Here is a 22145-nt window from a genome sequence, read left to right on the forward strand (position 1 = left end):
AGATTTTAGAGGGGAATGAAAGGAAATAGAAGATTTGAGAACTATGAAATATATTTGTGAGATGACTTTGAAGTCTTCATTTTCCATTTTCCTTCAAAACTAGAGATGACAAAACGGGTTGCCCTACCCGTTTGGTCCGTGCTCACAAATGTTCGCAAAAATTTATGCGGACGTGAACATGCATGTATTATCTTAACAGGCAAAATTCAATGTTGCTCGTTTTAAAACGGTCTAACATGCATGCAAGCAATCCATAGCATTGTTCAATAATAAAAAAAATAAAAAATATATATAATAAAATAAAAAGAAATTAAATAAAGTAGTTAAAGATAAAAAATTAACAAAAACTGATATCTTATATGAAGTTGAACAAATTATAACATATTATAATTTTTCGAGGCATTAAAAATTACGATACATCATAATTTTGTTTGAATTTTTTTTATTTTTTCCTTATATTATGCTCGTGGACCAGCGGGCAAATAGACAAGGCAAAATGGACAAATATGTGAAATTTGTATGCCCTACACACAAAAAATATAAGTTATGTTAGCGTGCCTATGAACATTGCTCATTTTTCCATTTATATTCAAAGCCTACTCCCAAATAGATTTTGAGATAATTAGGTGTAGCAACTAGGTAATATTGCTTAGAATAGAAAAATTCCTCATGACTTTATTTGAGTATTTGGACTTATCTCTCCACAATACGCTTCACTTTTCTTATTACTTTATGAACATGACACCTCTCTTATATACTAGAGCAAGTGCAAGAAAAGTGAAAGAAAAACTCAACTAAAACTAACTGATTGAATAACCAAAAAACAGAAAGGGAAGAAATTAACTAACTATAACTAACTACTACAATTAGTTAGCTCGTATTCTAAGAAATCAAAATTGGACTGAGGCTGCTGGACTGAGATAGCTTGGGCTGCCTGGGCTTGCTTGGTAACTTGAGGTTGAATGATGACAGCCTGATCTTGCCTTGTATGTTTGTCATTCTCTATGTTGGGTTGTATTGACTTAGGTGTGTTGAGGTTGTTGTGTTGTATATTCAATACCCCATACAAGCTGGAGAGAATATGTTGAATACTCCAAGCTTGGCAAGTAGGTAATGGAAAGGAGAAGGATCAAGAGGCTTTGTTAGAATATCGACAATTTGTTCAGTGGTAGAGATTGGAAGAAGATGAAGTAGGATGGCTTGTAGTCTTTATCTTACAACATGACAGTCTATATCTATATGCTTTGTTCTTTCATGGAAGACTGAGTTGGTTGTAATGTATCTAGCAGAGTCATTGTCATAGTATAGCAAAGCTGGTTTGATGAAGGGAACCTGGAAGTTGCAGAGGAGGTATGTAAGCCATTGAATTTCGCATGAAGATGATGCAAGTGCCCTATATTCTACTTCAGAGGAGGATCGTGCCACTGTGTTCTGCTTCTTTGATTTCCAAGACACCAATGAGTCTCCTAGGAAGACACAACATCCACTAATAGACTTCCTTGAATCCATACAAGATGCCCAATCTGAGTCACTGAAAGCTTTGAGTTGTAAACTGGATGAGTTAGGATAAAGCATTCCCTGTTCTGGATTGGCTTTGACATATCTGAGAATCCTGGTTAAGGCTCTAAAGTGAACAACAGTTGGTTGAGCCATAAATTGACTTAGTTGTTGAATAGCAAAACTTATATCAGGTCTAGTATTAGTAAGATATAATAACCCGCCTACTAATCTTCTGTATGATGCAGGATTGTCATAAGGCAAGTTGTCATCATTGTGTAACTTAGTAGTTTTGACTATTGGAGTAGGTGCAGGCTTAGAGGCTAGAAAACCTGTGTCATATAAGATATCTAGAGCATATTTTCTTTGTGAAATAGTTATCCCATTCTTAGTTCTGGCAACTTCTATGCCTAAGAAGTATTTTATAATGCCAAGGTCCTGGATCTTAAATTGTTGATCTAAGGTATGTTTGACATGTTGGATTTCGATGTTGTCATTGCCAGCTAAAACCAAGTCATCCACATAGATGAGCAAGGCTGTAAAGTGTGATCCTTGCTTCTTAGTGAACAAGGAATGATCTTGGTGAGATTAGATATAACCTAAGGATGTGAGAGACTGAGTAAGTTTAGTGAACCATTGCCTTCCATATTGCTTAAGGCCACAAAGTGATTTGTGTAGTTTGCAGACCATGTTTGGTTTGGTGCATATCACTTCTTGGGGTATGGTCATGTATACTTCTTCATTGAGGTCTCCATGGAGGAAAGCATTGTTCACATCAAGTTGATGAATGAACCAATTTTGAGAAGAGGCTATAGCAAGGAGTAACCTCACTGTTGTGAGTTTCACAACAGGAGCAAATTTGTCAAAGAAGTCTATCCCCTCTGTTTGGTTGAAGCCTTTTGCCACTAACCTGGCCTTGTATCTTTCTATGGAACCATCTGACTTGTGTTTCACTTTATAAACCCATTTGCATCCTATGGCTTGCTTGTTGGGAGGTAAGTTAACAACAGTCCAGGTTTTGTTTAACTCGAGGGCATTGAGTTCATTTTGCATTGCCTCAATCCAATGGCTAGATTTGATGGCTTGGATGAAATGTTTAGGTTCTATGGTAGTGGTGATAGATATTAAGTGGCTAAGGTGGTCAATGGATAAGGACTGGTATGAGAGAACAACAGAAATTGGGTATTGGATCTTAGTGCCCTTTGTATTTATCATATTACAATAGAAGTCTTTTAGATAGTTGGGGGGATGTCTAATGCGTTATGACTTTCTCTGCCCCTGAGTGTGGTGAGAGTTTATGGCTTGATCATTGGTTGGATTGTCTAAGGGTGCATTCTCAATATGTGTCTCATATGTGCCATCTCCAACATTTTCAAGTAGGCCAGTGGTAGGTTGGGGTACAAGGTCAAGGAAGCCTAACTCATTTCCAGTACCCTCATTGGTTAGAGAGTCATAGGGCTCATTGGTTTTATAAGGGAATAGATTCTCATAGAAAACAACATTCTTGGAAAGGAAAATTTCTCTGTTGTGTAAGTCAAATAATAGGTACCCATTTGTACCAGTCTTGTGGCCAAGGAATATGCACTTCCTGGCACGGGGGTCTAGCTTAGTCTTGTGGTTAACAAGGGTAGATTCATAACATTGCCAACCAAACACTCTAGTCTCAAGTAGGTCAGGTCTCTTTTGGTGAAGGTACTCATATGGTGTCCCTTTCTTGTAATACAACAGTAGGTAACCTATTTATGAGGTAAGTGGCATGCTGGACAAAGTCCTAGTCACATTGAGGAGGTGCCTATGTTTTCTTTCCACAACAGAGTTTTATTGTGGAGTTTCTACGCAGGAGGTTTGGTCTAATATGCCAAAATCTTTAAAGAATTGAGGCATGTTGAATTCACAACCGTTGTCAGTCCAGTTTCTACGCATGAGGTTTGGTGTAATATGCCAAAATCTTTAAAGAATTGAGGCATGTTGAGTTTGGACCATTGTCACAAACTCTTAAACTAATTTTATGGCCTCTGCTTTGGTTCTCATTAGGAAGAGCCAAGTATGTCTAGAGTAATCCTTAACAACAATGAGGAAATACTTATGTCCACATATGGATGGGATAGCTAAGGCCCCCCATATGTCCATATGGACTAAGTCAAAAAGGTTAAGGCTCTTATTCATGTTATCTTGAAAAGCTAATCTAGACTGTTTTCCAAAATGACAAGAATCACAAGCTATTGCAGGGTTAAAGTGAACAAAAGAGTATTGCTTGCATATAGAGTTTAAAACACTAGTTGATGGATGGCCCAATCTATAGTGCCATAGGTCAAATTCAGAATTAATATGTAAAGCATTTACATTGTGTTCTATGTTAGCAACATTATTAAAATTCCTTCTAAGGACATATAGGCCATTTCTAACTTCAGCATGTCCAATCATCTTCCAAGTAGTCATATCCTGGATAGAACATTCCAAGCCATCAAAGGTTAGAGCACAATGCATAGAACTAGCTATTTTATGAACAGAGATAAAATTAAACTTGAAATTAGGCACGTATAGCACATTATGCAGTGTCAAAGATTCTGAAATGCTCACAGAACCAGATAGCCTTGCCAATGTGGTTGAACCATTTGGCATATTTATGATAATAGGCTTGATTGAATGATAAATGTTAAACTTACCTAAGTCATGGCACACATGATCTGTGGCCCCTGTGTCAAGTATCCATAAGGAAGAGTTACCTGTGGTATCATGACCCTTAGAAATATCAGCTGCTGGCATTGGGTGCATGCTCAATTGATTTATGTCATGATCATCTTTGGTTGGTCCTATATTGTGCAGCAATGATGATAATTGTGCATACTCTCTAGTACCAAAATTAAACTCTGTTGTGTTGCATTCTGTCATTTGTTGTTCCATAGGTTCTTTATTGTCAATTTGAGTTGCATCATTGATAGCCATATTGGTCTGTCTTGGATTTCCTTGTTGGTAATTCGGGGGGAAGCCATGCTCAAAGTAGCATGTTTCTATTGTGTGCCTTTCCTTGCCACAATATATGCAGAATTTAACTGCATTAGTTCTGCCAGGATTAAAACTTCTTGTGTTGCTTCTGCCCCTGCCTTGTGTGGTTCCCCCTCTGGTATTGCTAGTTCTTGGCCTCCAATTCTGTCTTTGATCATCTTGGTTGGTTTGTTGCCTATTGTTAGCTGAATTATAAAGAACCTTGGAGTTTTGTGGATTTTCATCAACCAGTTGTCCTTCTTGTTGTATGAGTAGTGAAAATGCCTTGTTCATGGTAGGAAAGGGTTCCATCATCAAGATTTGGGATCTTGTAGCATTAAATTCCTCATTCACTCCCTTGAGGAAGCAAATCACATACTCAGTTTCACGATATTCTCTATTTTTGTTGGTTGATTCACATCTGCACTTAACTTCACAAACACATGATGGGAGTGGCCTTATGGACTCAAGCTCATCCCATAAGATCTTTAAATTCGTATAATAGCTAGAGATGCTTCTATCCATTTGCTTGACTGAGTGGAGGTCTTGGAGCAGGTTTGAAAATCTGAAGTAATCTCCTTTAGAGAATCTTTCTCTTAGGTCTTGCCATAGCTCTCTTGCACCATCAATGTACACTATGCTTTGAGATATTTGCGGTGTCAAGCTCCTAGTGATCCAAGACACCACCATGGTATTGCAACGCTCCCATATGTCAAATTTAGGATCTGATCTGCGCGGTGGTGGTATTGAGCCATCTAGGAACTTGATTTTGTTCTTAGAGAGCAATGCTCTCTTCATTGATCTGCTCCAGGATTGGTAGTTCATGCCATCAAGTGGAGGGGAAACTAGGATTGCCCCTGGACTCTCACCAGGATGTAGGTAGTAGGGACTTTGAATGTCATAGCCATTGTTTTGTATGGCTTGCTGATCCTTTTCTTGTTCAACACTCTCTGCCATTTGTTAGTGAGCAGCATTTCAAGAATTTGGAAGAAAATTGAAGAAGGAGAATGAACGATTAGAAGAATGCGCAGCAAAGGTAAACCAGAACCTTCAAAGAGAAGGCTCTAATACCATATTGCTTGGAATGGAAAAATTCCCCATGACTTTATTTGAGTATTTGGACTTATCTCTCCACAATATGCTTCACTTTTCTTATTACTTTATGAACAGAACACCTCTCTTATATACTAGAGCAAGTAGAAGAAAAGGGAAAGAAAAACTCAACTAAAACTAACTGATTGAATAACCGAAAAACAGAAAGGGAAGAAATTAACTAACTATAACTAACTACTAGAATTAGTTAGTTTGTATTCTAAGAAATCAAAGTTGGACTACGACTGCTGGACTGAGATAGCTTGGGCTGCTTGGGCTTGTTTGGTGACTTGAGGTTGAATGATGACAGCCTGATCTTGCCCTGTATGTTTGTCATTCTCTATGTTGGGTTGTATTGACTTAGGTGTGTTGAGATTGTTGTGTTGTATATTCAATAGGTAAATAGTCAACATGTATTTCATATATTTAGAATAAAATTATAGAAATATAAAATAGATTTTGAATTAAATAAGATTTTGAAACTGACTCTCAATATCTCATATATTCAATATTTTTAAATTAAATTGATGTTTTTCATAATCATTTTTGCAATATGTAAAGCTTATCTCATGTTTTTCTTTTAATTTCACTTATTTTAGTACAAGATGACTTTCCTTCTCATTGTGGACTTTGAATTCGGTGTGTGAGAAATCACATCCTGTTTAATTTCTTCACCTTATCTATGAGGCATGGCATAATTGATAGATAGAGTTAAAAATGATGACATAATATCAATTAATATGGTATGTGTAGAGTGTTGTGTATGAAAAAAGAGTTTATAGGTAGAATTTTTTTTACTTTGTGATCTATATGGCTTGAGTGGAATTAATTTATCCACTTTTGGTTGGAGCATATCCTCAATGCACATCTACCCCATATGTATTAATCTACCATCTACTAATTCTACTAATATAAATCAATATAGCCCACATTCACATATCATACATTCAAGAGTGTAAAATTTATGTTTGGACAATGTAAAGATTTATACATAGTCAGTGTATCATTTCCTCTTCATTTATATTTTTTTCTAATAGTCAATGATGATTAAAAATGAATGGTGAAAATGTATTAACAATGTAAAAAACTCTTACATTATCAATAAAAGGTACATTTTTTTCTCTACATTAAAACATGTCTATTGTAATGATGATTTTTTTAAGTTGAAAGGGAAGTTTTACCCGGGAATTTAAATTTAAACATTAAAACTTGAAATGAAAGATAAATAAGCGGATGATTTTTAAATTAATAAATTGCCCAACACACGTTGTTTCCTTTTCAGATATACCAAAAAATATATAACTATCTAATACTACAATTAGTTTTTCCCTATCATATGTCCATGTTAGTTTTTTTTAATGTTAGCAAGAGTATTTTCTCATCTTTTTGGATAACAAACTAATCCTTTATGATATATATATGTCCCTCCTAGTAAGTACTGTTTCCATAAATCGAACTCTTAACATTTTGGTCATATTTAAAATCTAGCAAGACATTGTCGTGTTCGTGTCCTAGTTTAGGTAGACATGCTTGTACCTTTTTCCAATATCATATTTCCATCGACAATCAAGTCTTTTTAATTTACAATCTGAATAGGTCAACTTTTCGAACTACTGCTGAATCCACGGGCAGGCAAGAGATAACCTGGCGAACTGAAACATAAAAGAAAAGTATATCTCAATCGGAGGGAGAACGGAATAAATCTCATATAACCAAATATATCTGACAAGTCACACTATATGTCAACCCAAGATGCATCTTCTTCTCGAGGACTTCTAAAGGGTACTTTTGGATGTTTTTTGTAAAAATCTTTTTATACTACAAGATAATTAATATACATCATAAAGTGATATTTTTATTTAATGATAACATTTGTTACTTTTCTTATAATTTATCCGATGAATAATATAATTATTCATCACAATGAAAAAGCCCAAATTGAAGGCCCAAATTGAAAAGCTTAACAACGTAAATGGAATGGTAGTTGAACGGAAAAGCACAGAATAGCGTCAGGTATTGAATGTCGCTGGGTATGTTCTTCTCAACCTCCTTCTCTAATTTATATTTCCTTTTTCTTTTTAGATTTTCACTATCCAATTATAATATCCGATTTGATGCTGATTTCACCTTCAAATTAACAATAATACAAATGCCCCTTTCATTTTAAATCCTTACAATATTTTTACATGAATGTAACTACCAATTAACTGTTTTCAAAACTCAATCTTGATGGTCCAAGTGATTGTGGTTTTATTCCGATCCCGTGATTCATGTTTTTTGGCGGCTCATGTATAAGACTCGAGGTTTATCGTAGATGTATGCAGTCTTACCTCGTAGGCGAAGAGCCTGTTCCATGATTTATGTGTATGGATAAAAAGCATACACATAAATTTATGATATGCTAGTGTTTGAGTCCCTTCATATTGTGCTATATTGTTTTTTCGGAGTTGGAAATTTTATGTTTGAGTTTGATCTTCTATCGGTATGCTGGTATATGCTGAGAAAGTTATATAGATTTGTTGCAACTTTGGCTATTTTTTGTGGTAATTGATTATATGCTGTGAAATAGAATAGCTATGTTGCAACTTTGAGTATCTTAGTGTTACTGCTTTCTTTTAGTTTCTCTGTTCATGTGGATGTGTTTTTCATCATTTCTCTTAAGAGAAGTGATTATTATTTTAAATAGAAATAAAATTATTGAAAGTTGAATCATAAACAAGGCCTTTTATTATTTTATTGTAAATTTATGTGAGAGTCAATGTGAAATAGAGGATTCTCGGAACTGGTGGGTATGATTTTTTTCCTATTAGTTTTTTTTACAGAACATGTTATCATTTTGTAGAAACGTGAAATTTGTGTGGAAGGAAGAGGATAATCGATGAAAAGATAAACAATAATTTATGAGTTGTGAAGATTATTTGAATTTCTCCCCACCATTATCATAAATTTGATTTATGCTTGCAGATTTCATCTTGGAAGTCTAACGTCCTTTCTATGGTTCTTGTGTTTCTGGGAATGTGTTGGATCTATCTACTTTAACGATCAGTTACAAGTGAAGGACCTACTAAACCATTATTCCTGTCATCTACAAGGTACGCTGAAATGGTTGAGATTTTTAGTTATTTATTCTACATTTCCCTGTTACTTGGAACTCATAACGAAAGTTGTTTGAATTGGATGGGGAACTGAGTATGGCTTCCTACGTTGCTTAGTGTCCAATTTGTTATGGAAAGTGTTAACAAGAAAAAATGAGGTTGAGTTTTTATGGTGATGTGCTTTGTTTGACATAGTTTGGTCTTCTCAGACAAAAAAATCGGATTTATTAGAGTATAGAATATATATATATTATTGGCAACATTTTTTTCAGGTGCTCTACCATATGAGCTGACTCTTGATGACAATCAGTGTAGGATTTATTTTCTCTTTAGAGAGAAATATCCACTTTGAACTTTTGACAATCTTGATTCAGAAGAAATAGTTAAAATTTCCCAAATCTCAGTATAACACAATAACACAATTAATTGTCAATAATAAAAACAGGAAATAAATCAAACACCATTTTAGTAAAAATGAAAGAATTTTTTTATTAAAGTTGATCATAATTGATAAACATTGTTGATTCTTCCAATAACTATCTAGTAGAGAAATCATTAATGGTCATAATGGGAGAAACGGCTGGAAAACTTGTTCCTTCTTTTGGTAAGGAGGCAATGCAAGTGTCAATTTCTGAAATGACCCTAGTCTGAGCATAACTATTACTAATTACCAGTTTTCGGAACTTATTACCTCCATTTCTGAAATGACCCTAATCCCCTTCTGAATCAATTCATTATAGTTGCTTCTAAATTTTGTGAACCATTTCTACTGCACAAATAACAAAAAGATGTTTGCCAATTGTGAGTGAGGATTGATGAACTCCAGTTATGATCTGAACTTTGTTTTGCTCTATTCTTGAAACTTAGCTCTGTGTAGATCATAGGAAGGTACAGGAGTGGGTGGTGCTGTGGTGCAATTCACAATGTGTTGTCATATTAAGAGAGTTGAAGTTCAGTGTGGTTGAGAAGAAGATCTCGCTCTAGCACTGTGTAATGTTAGATTCTGCCGTTGAATGGCACAGTAACAATATCATGTCACATTGAATGTAAAGTACCTTCTCATCCACCCTCATGTAATTTATATCCACCATACTCCTCTCTCTATCTTGAGTTTTCAGTTTTTCACTAGCCCAGCTATTAATGATTGATATTATGTCTGATTTGGTGGTGAATTAGCCTTTAATTGATACTATGTGTGAGTACCGAATTCAATGACCTTTTAATCTCATGTAAACTTCTTCTCGTTAGCCTGGATCACAGATTTAACAATAATAAAAGGCCCTTTGATTCCAAATCCTTAACTATTTTTTATGGATAAGGCAACGTTAACTGTTTTCATAACTCAAATCTGATTATGATAACAGCAAACTCTGGAACTCTCTACAATTGTGTCTGCATTATTTTAAATCATTTTGTGTAATGTGGAGTCCTTCCAGTTTAAATTCCATTCCTACAATAGATGAACTGTCAAATTGCAAATATTAACTAGCTTTGAAGAGAATACTACAGTAGTGTCTGATGCAGCATATCCAAAGTAGAAAGATGTGCAAGCATGTTTCTTTCCAATATGTACATCAAATCTAATTTATTCATATATATAATGTGATCCACTTTATTGAAGCTGTTAATCTGCTGCAACAATCTAGGATTTAGGACATACAAGGAATGAAATGCATCAACTTAATCCAGTAACTGTGTAAATTAGCCCATTACATCAGCAAATGTTTATTGGACTTGTTACTCTCCTTTGTTTTCCCCCGGTATAACTTAATTTGTCTGATTTCTTTCTTCCACAATGTCAGTGATGAACATTAATTTCCCTTTTGGAAGATGCATGGATTCTCCACTGTTGATGGTTTTGTGGAGATAAGTGACTGCTTAGCCGAGATGATTAAATATGTGGCTAATGAGCCATCTGTTGGACTTTTCTATATCCAACAGCATACGCAAAATGCAGTTCCCAATGTCGTCAAACTTAAGAACAGTGTTGTGGATAAGTCGCATGAAACAAGTTTGCACATGGAAGATTTGGAGGACTCTGTCACAATGGTTAAATCAATGAAAGAATGTGGATTCCCCATAGCTGATGAGATGATTGGGGACATTAAAAAATCTCTGGTAACTATGACGACAAAGCAACCAAAAAGAGGGTTAATCAATCGGTCTTCATCAAATTTTCAGAGACCAAAAGCTAGTCTTTGGGGAAACACTTCAGTTTATGCACAGGAGGTCAGTGAAAAAAGGGGTAACTATTTTTCAAGTGTTTTCAAGTTTTCGAAACAGAATGATGGCAATCTGAAGTCACCACAAGTTGATTCGACAGGATCAGTGGATTCTATGACTGAAAAGCCACCGCTTTACAATAATCTACCATCATCAGCTGCATCTGCAAGCATTCCATCTCTACACAGTGTGGAAACCAACGAGCTGCCGCCATCAAGCGAGGTTGAAGATTTATCTCAATCTGAACAGAGTGATATTAGTAATCTTGGGAATAAGTTATTGTCATTATCAGAGAAGTATGAAGACTTCAAAGCTAATAAAGAAGCTAAGCTAGAGGAGTGGCTCGGAGGAACTAGCAACGATGTCGATAATAGCCAGGGCAGGTGACGATAAAAGGCTCTATAGCTTGGTTGCATTTGGATACAGCCTGTATATATGGTTGTGTAATATCTATTGCTGTTACAAAATAAAATAACTTGTGATGCTGTCCATGTACTTTAAGAAATCATCATATTGTATGGGATTTTTAACATCTCCAGAGTTCCTTTTGACTAGAACCTCAATATTGATTTGCTGGTGTCTACCAAGAGAACAAAATTAACCTCCTAAGATCTATTAGGTGGGAGCTTTGTGTATTTTTACAAAGAGAGCAAAATAGATAAATAAGAATTGGAAAGTATTTTTAATGCTTGATTTATATAATGCCTAGTTTTACTATAATGAAGTGTTTTATAATTTATATTATAGTTGATTATGTTCCCAAATAGAATAGAACTGAATATTAACTTTGATGAACTAACTGGTATGTGATTATTTTTGTCAATACATGCCATTAAAGAAGACCAAAGATGTTGACACTGTCTACTTCATTCAGAATTCTTGAAACATATCGAGTACTACAATTAGCATATACAATGGTCAACCCCATCTCATGCTCAAGTAGTTGTTATCCTTCGCATTGGCTTTTCGAGAAAGTGATGGAAGGATATAATGATACTAGACATTGGATTTTATTTGCCATATTTCGCAAAAACATCACTTTATATAACCTCACTAGAATTTGATGGCAAACCTTGCCCAGTTACACAGAATTTGACATCATGGTATTTTACAAAGGCATTACCATCAATAAAAATTAACCTCAGTTTAGAGAAATGTTAATATTTATCTATGAGCAAGATGACATTAGAGAATGCCTCAACAACAGAAGATTATGCAAAAATCAGTACTCAATCCCATTATACCCAAGTGAATCCCAACGTTGTACAAAATCAGTACTCAACACCTTATTTTTGGTACCAAAACAGGTTTTGCACTTTAACTTGCACAAAAACTAATACAGGTGCTTAAGAAAAGTTAAGGGAACATGATTTTCATATATAATACAAGTTACTGTGTCGTTTCATGTCCTATAAAACTTGAGTGCAAGAAGCACAATTCCAAGTCCACAGTCTTAACCAAAACTATTTCCTTTTTCCTGACTTAAATGTAGCACTCCACCTAAAAGGACAATGGCCCTTCTCAATCTGCAAGAGAAATGTGCATGATGAGAGCTATCACAATTCTTTCAGGTACCCTATTCAGTAGTTCATCTCTTCCGTGGCCAGCATATCCAACCATTTTTGGCATCCATGGTAGGTGCGTGTAGAGTGTAGACAAGGCAACATCAATTTTCTGTTACCTGGATATAGAATAGATATAGTACAAAGCCAGTGTGAAGCATCAAGCCAACATCAGCAACTAAGGTATTTGCAAGCAAGAGAACATCTTCCATTTATTAATAATGCACCTAGTATGATCCAGAAAAGGGTACATAAATTCATATTATAACCAAAGAAAACATATACCTGAAGGCTGATGTACGAAATTTGGTGAACAGCTGGTGCCTTAATGGGAATATGAAGTCAGGGAGAAAGCTATCTTTGCCACAGTGCTTATTTCCACGGCCAATGTAGCATTATGATCAGGATCTTGGATCTAATTGTATGCTGATAATATATTTATTTACAGAATATGTTTACGAAAAACTAAATGCATTTCTTACAAAAAAATTCAACAAACATTGTTCATATCCTACTGAGGATGATCCAAAGAAGCACTCAGAGAGAACAAGTTGAATGGCATCCAAACTCTGAAGCCTTTCTGTAATTAAATATGAAAATTTTGTTTATCAAAAGTAAAATCATATATCCAAAATTCCCATTGAATAGCATAATTCTCTTCTTATAAATATACTGCACACTATCTAATACAAAAAAATATTAGTTTGGTATTCCTCACCTTTTAGTAGGAGAAAGGCCATTCACTCATGGATTTGACAAGTCATTTTGATTTTTCCCTATAAATATTTTATAAGTTAGTATTACATTTCACACAGACAAACTGCATAACAACACAAAAAAAAAACTCAATAAATAGAATAAAATATTTAAAACATGAACTCTAGAAAATTTGAAGTTAATATTCTGCTAAGTTTTGGTACGTGGGACCATTTTTGGTAAACTGCTGGCTGGTTGTATACGGGAGGGGTCTGTTGAGCTTTAACTTCAACATAATATACTAATTCACTATTCATCCACAATTCCACATATTGCCTTTTAAGATTTGAGAAAATAGACCTGCTACCCAGTAACCATGTTTCTACCAGGCTACCATAAACTCCTATATTACATCTTTGTAGAGGGAAGGGTGAGGGGTCACAAGGGTGCCCTGCCCAACCAACCTCATCATTTAATGATAAAGCAAACCAGCAGAATAAAACGAAAAGAGGGACAGGATGTATTCTGCTTGATACCATGAGGCCATGTAGGCCTTTACTATGTATCATAGGGAAAATCTCATAAAATATAAAAGGGCAGCCTAGTAGGGTTTGAAGAGGTAGATGTACACAACCTTATCCTTGCAAGTGGGGAGGTTGTTTTCAGGATTTACAAACATGACCTCTTGGTCACTAAGCAGCGGCCTTACTGTTGTCTGAGGCTCATCCTCTAAACATATAATGAGAAGATTACTTTATCTTTCCAAAAATAGCCTTTCATAAAATGGGGAATTATGGGATCTTAGAAACCTTAAAAAATGAAAACTGATATCCAAACACACATTATATGACAATTAAGAATCAACATAGCTTGAGAGACAATGTGAAAGGTGACATTGATTATCAAAATCTATTCTTTATTTTAAAAATACCTGAAACTAGCACATCAGGAAGCACTTGATCTGTTATCCGAGTCTCTTCTGGTACTTTGGCAGCACTCCCCCCATTCATGTCAGCATGGAGGATGGGGCCATTGCTTTTCTTCACCACTTTTGCCTTTCTGAGTTGGCATAAAAAAGTTATACTTTCATATCAAATGGAATAATGGTATTTAAGATGATGAAAAACTTATAAATATCGAGAATCGCTGCTCAAACCTTATCAATTTCCGCTTCATAATGCCAGCCTTCAGCTTTGACATCCCTTTTATAAACAATGTAAAATATAATTTAAATTACTCTAGCAAGTAACGCATAAATAAAAGAGAACTAAAAAAATGAGAAGCAAAGAAACAAGACCAAATAATATTTCATGTCGCCTACCTGGTTTAATAGACACGGAAGTTGAAACAGGTTTGCGATTGCCCCTCTCAGCTTTAATGGAAGCAACGACAGAATCAGCACTTGGCCCCAACCCTTTCCTTCCCACCAGCTTGACTCCTAGCTTTTCACAAAGGTGATTCAATCTCATCTCATCGCCACCTCTTACCTCTCTTAGATCAAGAACCTGTTGCCTCGATAGTAGGGTGTAAACATGAAGCTGCTGTTGTTGGTTAAAATGTGATTGAAGCTGCTGAAAAAGTAATTTGTTTGAGTGTTGGTCATGCTTTGCAATGTCATGACTCTTCTTTTTAGGCTCACCAAATGTTACCCTCAAGATTGCTGGTGACTTAGGATCTGCATTCTTCGGATCAAGAATGACAGAAAAGCTCCCAAATTCTATATCAGGTTCTCTAAATAAATCAGCAAGGAGAGAAGCGGACGAATAAGCATTTGAAGGGGTCCTATCAACCTTCATTCTCAGGGATCTAATATTAGCATAGTGGGCCATATTTGCAGCTTCCCTGAGACCACTCAGAAAAGCCCCGTGCATAGTAGCAGGATAGCGCCTAGTGGTTGCCTCTCCAGCAAAGAAAAGTCTACCATCTCCCACACTTTCTGCTAAAATATCATAATCATCGCCTGAAGCTCCAACAGCGACATTAGAGTAAGAACCAAAGCAGAAGGGATCACTAGCCCATCTAGTACAGACAGTCTGAATAGGTTCAGGAACATTGATTCCTTTTGGTTCATAAATGCCTGCACACAGATAAAGCATTTAGCTTCATAAATATCTACTGAATAAAAAGCAATCAATTTTGAGAAATTTATGACTTGTTTCATTAAACTGAAGTTCAGCGATAAAAACTTGATTCAGAATATTTTCAAGTGATGACTCAAAAAGATTACTGCTGAAAAGATAGCATTAAGAAATATCTGGTGCATAGGAGTACCCATCAAATTGTCTCTCACTTTATTAATTAGAGATTATGTGGATAGGAGTACCCATCAAATTGTCTCTCACTTTATTAATTTAGAGATTATGTGGATAGGAGTACCACTTGTTCTCCTAATTTCTTTATCTCTTGATTAATAATATTTTCATTGCTAATAAAAAAAAAAAGAAATATCTGGTGCAATTTCAAAATACATGTACCATCTGACTAGTAATTCACAGGATATTAAGTGCAACAAAAATAAAACCGCTTAACTTTGATATATTCAGAAAGAAATTTATAGCCCAAGACACATGTTAGGTAATTGATGAAATCATGCAAACTATCTGATATATTTGCTAGTAGACTTTCAAATCCTTATCTTCTAAAATATTCTTTTGGTACATTCTTATTTAGTAAATTTATTAGCTGATTTAGGATGGGAAAGAAAATATCTAAGTCGCTCTTTTCATATAAAGAAAGATTACCCTTTAGAATTTGAATAACCTGTGTAACTGCATCCGTCGGGGGCATGCTCTCAAACTTATGTGCAGCTTCCCCAGCTACTAAAGCAATCAACAGGGGACCACCAGCAACTGTTGCATAATTGTAAAACAGAAAAAACTCCCCACGACTACTTGGATCATCAGAAAGATGGCCAAATGTGTCAAGATCCATCTCCCAAAACACATGGGGAAAAAGCATAGCAACCTTATTCAGTAGACCAAAACCCAATCTTTTTATTCCGTCAAGTTTTCTTTGAGGCAACTCTGGTATAAATTTGATAGAGCCTTTCTTTAATACACCTAACGGAACAGTGCACACTGCCATGTCACCCTCAAAGACCTGACTTCCTGCAATGACCTGCACTCCATCACTACCATACCTTATAGTATGTACAGTTTTCTCATATAAGATAGGAACATTCTCAGACAAAGCTTGAACCAATTTTCCATTTCCTCCCGGCAAAAAGCAATGATCCCCTCCCATATCATATGGATCATCTTGGTCCCAAAATGCAAGTGAAAGATTTGATAGTAAACCAGCATTTGCATACTCCAAATTTGCAAGATGCCAATTGAACAAGTTTATCTCTTCATCATTCACTGCATGGGTATAGAGCTGCCTGAATGTTTCTAGTGCTGCACCAAGCGACACATCAACAGAGACCTCCCCCATCAACTGCCTAAGCCTGCTCGCCTTGTCTAGCAAACGGTTAAAAGCTGATTCCACCTTCATATCCATATCAGGGTCAACTGGCTTTCCATCGAGACTATAAAGCGGACACCTGTCTCTCACCTTATAAAGCATCTCACCTAACTGCCGAGCCACAATCCCAAGAGGATTCCCTAGTGTACCTGTCAAAACACTACCACCTAAATCAGCAGCAGCACACAACCTATTCCCTCCCTCCATTTTCTTCGTATAAACCCGTCCGCCAGCACGTTTCCTCCCCTCCAAAACCGTCACTTTAAACCCAAACCGCATCAGCTGCCGCGCAGCAGCCAACCCAGCAAGGCCAGCACCAATTACAATCACACCGGGCTTGCTCGGCTCAGCCGGAATCCTTTCCTTAATAAGGGGAGCAACCCCAAAATTAATATACCCATGAGAAACAAGATAATTATAAGCAGAATCCAAAAGGGTATGATAATGCTGAGGTATATAACCAATGAACATTTCCTTAGTAACCCAATTAGACACATTCTCACGCCACCTAGCAATAATGTGATTCCTAATAAGAGTGTAATTCACCTGCTCTATCCCTCCAATAACAGGGATAACCCCGCCTTCGATTTCTTCCTCGGTCAGCGAATCAGCAGGGAAACCAGCCGTGAGAGCGATCAAAGCCTCAGTTTTCGCTTCTTTGTTGATCACAATGATCTCATCACTAACATCGGGTCCCTTAGAAGATTGCACCAATGAAGAAGGGTTTCGGGCCGAAACAACAGAAGGAAGATCGTTATTGCTGCTGAAAGAAGAAGCATTGAAGTTAAGAGGGACACGAAACGACGCCGGAATGCGTTGGGACCTACCGCGTCTCCTCTTCTTAGGAACTGAGAAAGGGAGATAGTGATCCAAGGTGGGGTTCGGATTCGGGTTCGGATTCTGGTCCCAAATTGAAATTGAATCGGGATCCGGATCCAATAAAGGATTAGGGTTAGGGTTAGGGTTTTCTTGAGAATCTAAGGGAAATTGAGGTGGAGGGTCCATAACAGTTACAGAGTGATTTGGTTTTTTGAAAAATTAAAATTGAAGGTTAATGAAAACACTTATGAGGTTTGAAAGAGGAATGAGAATGTACGTAAATCTTCTTCCATATGCTACCACCGTTGCATAGCCATGGCCGCAAACACCAACCTTCAATTTCACTGCTACACATCAAGCTCAAGAGTCTATTTTATTAATTTGCATTTAGACAACTTTTAATTTAAAAATATTCATTTCATTTTCTTATTTTTTTCCTTTGCATTGCTATTTTTTTTAAGAAAAAATATAAACGCATCAATAGATGAGTTTTATACACTCTCACTTTATTATTTATTATTATAAAGTCTGCAATAAAAATAATACAAATGATATAATGAATATATATAAATGTTTACTAGTTGACAAAATTATTTCATCAATAGATGAGTTTTATACACTCTCACTTTATTATTTATTATTATAAAGTCTGCAATAAAAATAATACAAATGATATAATGAATATATATAAATGTTTACTAGTTGACAAAATTATTTCAATAAATCATGCATGTTGGAGCTTATTGGATAAGTGAAGAAATTTAGAGATAAAAATATTATAATATAAATTGTTGGTCATTTTGATTTGACTTGATCAAGGATAAGCATCATAAGCGTTGACCACTTTGGTGGAGGATGAAAAATATGGTTAGTCATAGTAAGATAATGGAGTCCGGCTCTAGTACCAGGAGGAGATGATACTATGTGTCTAAAAAATCAACGGTCTAATTTAAAATTGATATTTAATTTAATTTTAAAAAAATTACAAAAATAAATCAAACATAGAAATCGGATGAAAGAAGAGGGAGAAAACATTTTCATCCTTACATTCATTCCTTAGGCGTCATTGTTGCAAAGCCACCTCCACATCCCTTCTCACCACCACTACTTCTCTCGCGAGTCACTATCTCCTCCATATTCACTATAATCACTTGATTGTTTTGCATATATTTCAAATTGTTAAGTGCACATGTTTTCTTGTGTGCACTATATGTTTGACAAAATGGTTTAATAAAAGTGAGGTATGTGTTTGAGAAAATGACTACAAAGCTTCTATTACTTATCATAACAGTGAATATAGATGAGGTGATGACTCGTCAGAGAAGAAGTGGTGGTGAGTAGGGGTGGCAATATGGGCCGGCCCGGCCCAGCCTGCCTTTGGCCTGTCAAAATGAGGGCTGACCCGGCCCGACCCGTATTGTTAAAAGGGCTCAAAATGTCAGCCCGACCCATATTTTGCAGAGCTGACAGGCTGACGGGTTGACCCGTTTTCCCCCTATAAAATATACATAATTAAAGCTTTTAGATAAAAAATAATCAACAAACTTGATAAATGTCTTTTAAAACAAAAAATCACAAACATAAGTTTATAATATTACAATAACAACATAACATCTTAGTTTAAAACTTGTAAATTCTAAAGAAGAAACCAACATAGCCTTAAACTTTTAGACTATTAGTTCACAATAAAACTTCTAAGTCATAAATTTCAATTTTTAAATATTAGATTTTATTTTTTTTATATAAACCACGCACAGCACAGTGTCACACACTTTAATATTTTTATTTTTTAACAATGGTCCGGCCCTCCTTGGCTCATCTAAAAATGGGCTACTAAAACGGGCTGAATATGGGTTTTTGGGCTAAAATCCTCAGCCCGGCCTGCAAAAATAGCTATCCGAACAGGCTGGCCCATCGGGCCAAGCCCATATTGCCACCCCTAGTGGTGAGAAGGGAAGGGATGTGAAGGTGGCTGTGCAACATCAACGCCTAAGGAATGAATGCAATGGTGAAAAGATTTTATCCCTCTTCCTTCATCTAGTTTATGTATTTGCTTTACTTTTTGTGATTTTTTAGAATTAAATTAAATATTGATTTTAAATCTAGACCATTGATTTATTTTTAGACACATGACATAATCTCCCATTAGTACTGGCCTCTCTAGTATAGGAGAGAAGTGAGACTCAAGATAATGATGTGCCAAGAAGTTTAGCTTAACATTTTTCAATTGAGGTAACATTGTTAGTTAAATGGTAAGGATGGAGGACTTTGGGAGTGAAGTAATAATGAGGTTAAAGGTTCAATTTTCACACACCACAAAAATATTAACACGTATGAGTCATGTTTTTTTGGTACTATTTTCATCTTTTTTTATAAGGAATGGATCCCTCTTGGAGTTATGTCTCCCCCTCCCAACAAATGTTGTTCTCAAAAATCGAAACCTCAACTTTAGGATCCAGTATCGCCTTACACCATAGAATTATATACTTAACAAATGTCGCTCTCAACAATCGAATCATCGACTTTAAGATCCAGTGTCGCCTTACCCTATGGAATCATGTATCCCAAATTACTAACTCTAATTTTACTCACCCCTTTTGACCCTCGACCACCACCCACCCAGAAGGCACAACCATCATTCATTGCTTCATCATCGTCCAGCCGCCATTCTACCCCATTGTTGACTAGTTGTTTTCCATTGTTGGCCACCCACTCTTCATTCCATTGCAAACTCGAAATGAGCTACATCAACTATTTATTACCTTCGTGACCATTTATTGCATACATATGTTGTCACATTCATGTTCTAGTGTTTATAGAATACATGTCAAAAACTTCATTTTATTCTCTCTTTCTTTCTTGTATTTACTTTTCCCCACTAAAGCTAAGTTCAGTTTTTGAAAGAGATTCAACCTTCTAAGTAAGACTATTCAATATGGGTCCATATTTGTAATCTGTGTGTCCAAAAGGATTGTGGTTTATGGAATGGTATCTAAAGTTTTGTAGGTGGTACTAGTGGTCAGCATGATAAATGGGTCGTTGTGGTGGTATCTAGGGATGGCAACAGGCATGAGCGGGCACGGGTAGTAACTATCCGCTACCCATTTTAAAATAGAAGAGTAATATCCATACCCACTCGTACCCGTACGGGTACCCATGTGTGGGTATTTTACGGGTATTTCTGGGTACCCACGGGTACAAGGGTTCCCGCGGGTTTCCTCTATTATAAATATTTTTTTAAATTTTTACTTCTATTGTGTTTCAAATAAGATGAAACTTAATTATTTTTGTACATTTTGATTGAATATTTGGCAAAAATGCTAAATTTATTGGTTTTTTCTATTTGTGTGATTTTTTGTTCTTATTTCTTTAACAAAAAGTATATATTTTCTTTGTAAAGCATGTGTGCTTCTACACATGTAATAATATTTGTAGGATATTTCACCACCAAACTCAATAAAATATGTAAACAAAGTAAATGGAAAAAATATACATAGTGTAATAAATATTAGAATAATGTATTTTTTATTTTAATTAAATATAATATATTAACCATATAAATAACAGGTACCCGCGGGTACGGGTACCATAATACTCGTACCCGCCCATATGTACTATGTGTATTTTTAAAAACCTGTTTATAATACCCGCAGATATTCGTTTGTGACACATACCCGTGCCCGTACGGGTACGGATTTTTTGCCATCCCTAATGGTATCTGTGGTGAAAACAAGCCAAAGGAGGACTTTGTATTCAATCCTTTCTTTAATCTCTAATAATTGGTAAAGGAAAGAGATATTTAAGAAAGTTGTCTAATTAAGACTACATAATAAGGTGAAAATAGGTCACACTAGGTTTTACTTTAAACACACGTATTGTATAATATATAATATTTATGTCTAGTTTACTTATATGTTTTTTGGTATTACAAAAGATATCCCCTTATTATAGGATAAGAAAATAATTCTTTTCGAGATATGTGATTATCCCTCGTAAGAAATGTCACTCCTAAGAATCGAATTATTGTCATTTTGATATTTCTAATGATCTAATAAGCTTTACATTATTAGACTAATGCCTTTTTAGTATTCTATTTACATGTTTGAAAAATTATAAGGCACAACTATGACGTTTTAAAAGTGTGGTATGATCTATGACATAAGGGCTTATTTTTTGGTACAATGGAAAAGAAATAAAAACTAAAAGATTGGAAACAAGATCTAAGTGCATAATGTTGAATGCTTCTGAGATAGCATGTCCCAAGAAATTGAAGGGACATTTTGATTCAAACTCATTTTAGTTAAGTAATCAACCAATATGTCTGTTTATTTAAAGGTATGTTACACACTTACTTCCCAATTCTGCTAAGCAACTTGGAGATTTTTTGAAGAATATGTCCCAACAAGTTTAGACGAGTCTGAATTTTCTCAGTGACCATGTGGATTGCATCAAGAAAATTATTCTCTAGAATAATAGCCTTATAGCCATTGTCCCAAGCTAGCAAAAGACCATACTCCATAACAATTAACTCATTCAAGATGAGAGATCCAGATCCAAACTTAGTAGAAAAATCAGATAACCAAAGTCTGTCATGATTGCGGATAGCTCCTCCGCCTCCAATAGTATGATCACAAATAAGACAATTGTCATCAACATTTAGCTTCACCCAACTAGCCTTAGGATGACATCAATGAGTATTAGTTAAGGCGACTTC

The 22145-nt window shown here is 35.6% G+C and overlaps 3 protein-coding genes across 8 annotated transcripts; 1 reads left to right on the forward strand and 2 right to left on the reverse strand.

Moving 5' to 3' along the window:
* LOC109352929 lies at window positions 2758-5439 on the reverse strand. Its single transcript, XM_019595114.1, has 2 exons — window positions 3841-5439; window positions 2758-3210 (listed from the first exon to the last, which is right to left on the reverse strand). Exons 1-2 carry the CDS (start codon window positions 5437-5439, stop codon window positions 2758-2760), a joined length of 2052 nt encoding a protein of 683 aa, XP_019450659.1.
* On the forward strand, window positions 7534-11571 carry LOC109352336. Of its 4 annotated transcripts, none has more exons than XM_019594274.1 (3): window positions 7534-7604; window positions 8539-8666; window positions 10472-11571. In XM_019594274.1, the coding sequence occupies exon 3, from the start codon at window positions 10500-10502 to the stop codon at window positions 11277-11279; it is 780 nt and encodes a 259-aa protein (XP_019449819.1). In that variant the 5' UTR covers window positions 7534-7604; window positions 8539-8666; window positions 10472-10499; the 3' UTR covers window positions 11280-11571. The 4 variants fall into 4 exon arrangements, with proteins under 4 accessions (XP_019449819.1, XP_019449822.1, XP_019449821.1 ...); XM_019594277.1 differs by having other exon boundaries at window positions 10500-11571; XM_019594276.1 differs by lacking the exon at window positions 8539-8666 and having other exon boundaries at window positions 7582-7604.
* On the reverse strand, window positions 12359-17794 carry LOC109352337 (protein FLOWERING LOCUS D). Of its 3 annotated transcripts, none has more exons than XR_002108354.1 (7): window positions 15892-17794; window positions 14472-15227; window positions 14307-14352; window positions 14082-14209; window positions 13173-13230; window positions 12740-13034; window positions 12359-12573 (listed from the first exon to the last, which is right to left on the reverse strand). XR_002108354.1 is itself a non-coding variant. In XM_019594278.1 (6 exons), the coding sequence occupies exons 1-5, from the start codon at window positions 17615-17617 to the stop codon at window positions 13199-13201; spliced, it is 2688 nt and encodes an 895-aa protein (XP_019449823.1). In that variant the 5' UTR covers window positions 17618-17794; the 3' UTR covers window positions 12359-13034; window positions 13173-13198. The 3 variants fall into 3 exon arrangements, 1 of the variants encoding a protein (XP_019449823.1); XR_002108355.1 differs by having other exon boundaries at window positions 12359-12632; XM_019594278.1 differs by having other exon boundaries at window positions 12359-13034.

The sequence above is a fragment of the Lupinus angustifolius genome, chromosome LG07, assembly GCF_001865875.1.
Source record: "Lupinus angustifolius cultivar Tanjil chromosome LG07, LupAngTanjil_v1.0, whole genome shotgun sequence".
Taxonomy (NCBI): Eukaryota; Viridiplantae; Streptophyta; class Magnoliopsida; order Fabales; family Fabaceae; genus Lupinus; species Lupinus angustifolius.